Raw genomic sequence first — 6,000 nt, 5'->3', positions numbered from 1 at the left:
TGGTGGAGGAGGAGGAGGAGGATGATGATGATAGTAGTCGAGTTGCTATTTTAGGAAAAATAAAAAAAATATCGAAAGCAACGTTAATTAAGCCACACACTAAAGACAGAGGGAAAAATGATGGAGATAGAATGAATGAAAAAGATGAATGAATGAATAAACTAATAAACAAACAAATGAACAAATGAATGAACGAATGAATGAACGAATGAACAAACGAATGAATGAATGAAAAATAAACGACTCAGGAAGAACCGAAATAAATTTAATCAAAAATAAGTTTTATGTTTTCATAAATGAGAGGTTTAAAATGATTGGTTTAAAAACGCCATATCACCGCCATCATCATCATCAAAAGAGATAAATAATAATTAATCTATCCAGTGACGTCATCATCATCGTTATCGTCATCTTCTTCTTCATCCTCACCAACACCACAATCATCATCATCATCCTCACCACCACCACAATCATCATCGTCATCACCGACTGACTTTTTTCTCGTCTGCGACTTCCATCTTGTCTATCGACTACGGAACCTTCATGACGATGGCGTCCAGTGATGACGTCATCGTCAACGTCATCATCTTCATCCTCTCCAGCACCATTATCGCCGTTCCCACCATCATCATTATCATAATCTTTATCGCCATCAAATGCAACAACATCAGTGCTGTTGTTAACACTTTTTGATTCTTCAAGAACATTAACTAGAGTAGTAGTAGTAATAGTAGTTGTGGCAGTGGTAGTAGCAGCAGCAGTAGTAGTAGTAAAAGAAGTTCCCTCAACAGTCGTAATAACATTACTCATCATTATCATCATCGTCGTCATTATCAGTGCTCTTAAAAACGGCATGTTAAAAAATAATGATGACGATTAGGATGATGAAAAGATGATGATACTGATAAAGAAACTGGCGATGATACTGATAAAGATACTGACTGAAGATACTGGCAATGATACTGACTGAAGATACTGATGACGATGATGATAGTAATCTCTTTTTAATCAAAAACGAAAGATCAAGGTCTGTAACTTTCTTCTCAACTATATTAATGATATACACATATACAAACAGGATTGACAATTAATAATTACATTAATTAAATTAATTACACTTATGGCGCCAATTCTACTAATTAGCATAATTAATAATTTAATAAGTAATTTTGCAAAGGATTAAAGTATAAAAAGCGTTTATGTCAAAAAAATTATTTGTAGATAAGTTTATATAAAATTACAATGTCGTTATTATTATTATTAGATATATTTATTATTATTATATATATTTCACCTTTTATTTAAGAAAACATGACTTAAGTTATGTCATATTATGTTATATATTATTTAATAATTATTATATTATTATAAATATAATTATAACTATATATTATGTTATTCAAAGAACTTATCATTAATTAATTATACTATTTAATATTGTAAATAACTAAAACAACTATTATTATAACTATAATTATTCGTTATTATTATTCGTTATTATTATTATTTTATTGTATGTGTAATAAAAATTATAAAGAATCCCTTCGGTGGATGTAACATCACCAATCGCTTCTTTTAAACAAATGTATATATATATATATATATATATATATCTATATCTATAAGAATACATCCATATACACGCGCGCACATACACCCACACACACACACTTATATATATATATAGAGAGAGAAAGAGAGAGAGAGAGAAAGACAGAGAGAAAGCACCATACAGCAGCCATATGATTTCTTAATTGATTCAATTAACCTAACCATTTCATTTCCATCATCGTCGTCGTTATCAGTAGCATCTTCTTCATCTTCATCATCGTCAACTCCGCACTAATTGAAATTAGTGCGTGCAGGCGAAAAATTATGTAATGTAGAAAAACATTTGTTTTGTTTGAAATTTTTCTACACAGAGAGATAGATAGATAGAGAGAGAGAGAGAGAGAGAGAGAGGGAGAGAGAGAAGAGAAAAGAGAGAGAAGAGAAAAGAGAGAGAAGAGAAAGAGACAAACACACATACAGGGAGAAAGGCACACACACACTCGCACATACTTTCAAACTTTGTTAATCAGCATGCGTGCCTTAGATAGCATAAATAACCATTATAGTATAAAATTCACTATCTTCTTCATCTTCGTCATCATCACTTTTTATATTATATATATTTATATACATATATATATTCATCTATATATATATCCATGTTTTATATACATATATATAATACATGGATATATACACACATATGCCCAAATTCATAAACATACATTCAATCCATATTTTTGACTTTATTTGATTTATGCTATATAAATAGATGTAATATGTCATACCTTTTTCTGAAATAAATAAAAGAATGAATAAATGATTGATTGAAATAAATGAATAATTAAATAGATAATTAACATAAAGTACAAAAGCCGAGGTTCTTTTTGAAGGATAGTCACAGGCGGCGAACTGCACTGCCGTGATATCAAATTTCAAGATGATACCATTATAGACAAGCTGTGTTTAGTACATGTATATACGTCATGCTTGTTTTTTACGATATTTTCTTCATTCAATCATTCATTCATCCAATCATTCATTCATTCATCCATCCAATCATTCATTCATCCAATCATTCGTTCACTCATTCATTCTTCTATCCACTGTGTAGTTTGGCATGCATTCTTACATGATGTTTGTGAGTCGTTGATTACTCTGGGCGCAAGAAGTGTAGTAGACCTCTAACCTTTTGCTAACCAGCTAATTCATTCATTCAGCTATCCCTTCTATCGTTCACTCGTACGTTCATCTATTTATTTAAATGACTTTTTGGGAATTTTGGATAAAGGCATCTTTATTACGAGCCATAGCACTTATTTATTCACTTTTTTGAAAATAATTTATTAATAAAATCAGAACTCGATAAAAATAACCAACTAAATAAAAGTTTCGGTTTCAGTTTTCAGATTTGAAAACTCCCGAACGAGTTATTTTTAAACTTTGGCGGTAATGCCCTGCAGGCCATTGGCCACCAGGTTCAAATTCGTCTGCCATGTAATCAATTGATTTTTGAGCTGCAGCCATTGGGGCTTTCCGAAAGTTCTATTTATAGAACTGTTAACAACAATCTGAAAAAATTATCAATTTTACTACCGTAATTTCATTTAACTAAAATATAACCAATTAAATCTTTATAGTATGAATTAATTAAAATGAAAAAAAATACTAACTTTCTTTTGAGTTTGCACCAATTTCACTTTAGCTGCCTTGCTTTTGATTACTGCAATATGGAGACAAAAATATAAACCAACGAGAATAAAAGTTGAAAGAAATAGCTCCTCCTACCATTAATAATGAAAGGTTCTAATTGGTTGTCTTCCAGTTGAAGCTCTGATTGGACAGCCTGATAGGTCACTTCATTCTTTCCTTCGACCAATGACAGAAAGGTGAGTAGTCTCATCTTCTGCTTGTTGTCCTCGTGATTCAAACCTGCAGAACGTAATATATCATGTATCTGGTTCAACTAACTTCCAACATGCCGATAAAAAAGTGAACTCTTAATGAATAAAGTGTTAATTTTGATGGAAGAGACGAAAAATAACTATCAATAAATTTATTAATACTAGGAGCTGTAACAACTCTCACCTTTCTCTCTCTCTCTCTCTTTCTCTCTCATTTACACACACACACACACACACACACACACACACACGCAAACATACCATTGGAGGAAATGACATCCTTATGCTTTTCATAGAATGATAAATACTGGCTCAACTTTCCAGACACAAATATAGTCACAAGCTGGAGTAATTAAATTTTGCATCATTAAAAAATTAATTATCATCACCCTTATCTTCATCTTTTTATCATCATCGTCATCATCTTCATCATCATCATCTTTATCACTAACATCATGTATTGGCTCTCCTTCTAAAAATTTAACGGGCTTAAGCAGTAACAAATGATCCAATAACAAAACAGAAGGGTCAGCTATGCAGGTCGCTATGCACCTATCAGAGCAAAGTAGGTCAACATTTGAATATTAATCACCGTTAACAGGCCACAACTTGTATGTTAATGAGCTTGCATAAATTAACCTCCTGGCATCGACTCTGGCTTGGGCAGCGTTCTCTTCATTGTACGTTCCCAACAGTTCTATCATCACTTTCGAGGCCTGGTCACTAGTGAAATAATAATATGAAACATAAAATAAATAGCAATAAAAATAATAACAATAATAATAAAAATCTGCAAGGCTAGCTGAGGTATGCATGCTTTATGTATGGTTATATAGCTATATATATATGCTAGAAAGATGCAATATAGTTATATATGCTTTGTATAGGCAATATATATGCTTTATATAAGTGAATTAGTGAAAAACTGTCATCACGTTTTTTTAGTGGAGGTGAACATCTCATGTAGAACCCTGAGTAGAGCCTGATATTGGGGCGTATCTAACTGCCACAACTTCATCCACTTCTTCACATCATCCAATTTTATGTTAACGAGGTTAAGTAGGTCAGTTTGGCCAGCCAATTGGATGAGAGATAAATAGGTTGTGTATCTAAGCTGGGAGGTTTCATCTAGGCCAATGAACAAGTTGTTCAAGCTAATAAAAAAAATCATAAACTTTATTAATTGACAGCCAACTATTAAAGTTAGGAAATAAAAAAATTAATTTTTAATGAATTAAATTAATAAATTTTCACAAAATAAAATTCATTCATTAATATACTTAAAGCTTGAGTTAACATACAGTTTTAATTTGGAGGCGTTTCTTTTATCCCCAATAGGTAGTGGCTTTTTGAGTTGCTGGCAGAGGGCACTGACAGCTGGTTCAATCTGTTCATGCGGTAAGACTATACTTAAACTGATTATACTGTTGAAAATCGACTCAACTTCTGTAGGGACAGGTTTTTTAAGCTTAAATTAAGAAAGAAATTGTCTATTTAAAATTTTAAAAACAAATTAAATCAAGAAATAAAATTAATATAATTAAATTAACTAAATGAAGAACCCACCGGATTCATTGACTTGTTCCTTCCAAAGTTGTTCGGAGCAGGTGATGACTTGGAAGAGATTTTCTTCAAGGAAGACATTCTCCGGGACCTCTTCCTCGATATCCACATTCTTACTTCTCAAATAACTCCGCAGTTCCGATAACTAATTATTTTGAAGTTAGGTGTGGATTAATTAGGTATTTTTAAATTTGGAATTTTTTGAATTTTATCAGTCACACACGCATCACCACACAACACACGCATATGGATGCAAATGATCGAATTGAAAATGGTTTAAAACAGATGAAATTAAGTTTATTTGTAATTAAAATGTAATTTCAGTTAACCTGATTTATCGGCTCCAAATCAATAAAAACCGGAATACTCATGCTTTAAACAAGAAGTGAGAAAAATAAATTTAAAACCTATTATCGCGAACAATTTACAAAGAAATTGTAATTGAAAAAATTAAACGTACTCATCAAATACCATAGACATTATTTTGACAATTTCATTTTCGATACATAAGTTTTACCCGAGCATTTCAATCGACAAATTGATTATTTTATAACATTTAACACACGAAACAACGTTGAGAAGACGCAAAATTTATTTATTTTGAAATAAATTTCATTCGAGATAAAAAATATGAACGTTAAAAAACAAAATTTCAAAGCCAAGAAATCACCCATCGGCATATGACTCATTATTAATTTCATCCCCATCAACATCATCTTCTCCATCCACACCATCTTCACCTTCATCACCATCGTCATCATATTTCTCATCACCATCACCATCATCATTGTTATCACAGTCGTTATCATCATTAACGACGGTTGATTTCTTCATGATAGTGGACGTGATGACATTAAAAATTTGCCGATTGTGACGCTGCTGTTCCGCTAAATCATTCCTCAGCGTGTGCGTCCGCTCTCTGGCTTCTATCAAATCTTTACTCAAGCTCTTAAGATCGTAAATAATTGATTAAATGGTTAAA

The 6,000-nt window shown here is 31.8% G+C and overlaps 1 protein-coding gene across 1 annotated transcript; it reads right to left on the bottom strand.

The window, feature by feature from the left end:
• Positions 1–2,847: 2,847 nt before the first annotated feature.
• HELRODRAFT_185831 (hypothetical protein) lies at positions 2,848–5,443 on the bottom strand. The gene is made up of 10 exons (XM_009025171.1): positions 5,348–5,443; positions 5,022–5,163; positions 4,757–4,901; positions 4,391–4,609; positions 4,095–4,178; positions 3,908–4,007; positions 3,717–3,798; positions 3,340–3,483; positions 3,225–3,274; positions 2,848–3,122 (listed from the first exon to the last, which is right to left on the bottom strand). Exons 1-10 carry the CDS (start codon positions 5,387–5,389, stop codon positions 2,988–2,990), a joined length of 1,143 nt encoding a protein of 380 aa, XP_009023419.1. The 5' UTR covers positions 5,390–5,443; the 3' UTR covers positions 2,848–2,987.
• Between the last annotated feature and the right edge of the window lie 557 nt (positions 5,444–6,000).

This window comes from Helobdella robusta (assembly GCF_000326865.2).
Source record: "Helobdella robusta unplaced genomic scaffold HELROscaffold_40, whole genome shotgun sequence".
NCBI lineage: Eukaryota > Metazoa > Annelida > Clitellata > Rhynchobdellida > Glossiphoniidae > Helobdella > Helobdella robusta.
This window is presented reverse-complemented; position numbering and strand designations above follow the sequence as displayed.

Excerpts from the sequence above, each read along its gene's own strand:
- HELRODRAFT_185831 (XM_009025171.1), bottom strand. The coding sequence starts at position 5,389 with ATGAGTATTCCGGTTTTTATTGATTTGGAGCCGATAAATCAG. Across the intron at positions 3,799-3,907 it reads AAGGAGAGCCAATACATGAT|CTTGTGACTATATTTGTGTC; the intron begins GTTAGTGATAAA and ends TAATTACTCCAG. Across the intron at positions 3,123-3,224 it reads TGGTGCAAACTCAAAAGAAA|ATTGTTGTTAACAGTTCTAT; the intron begins GTTAGTATTTTT and ends TAATTTTTTCAG.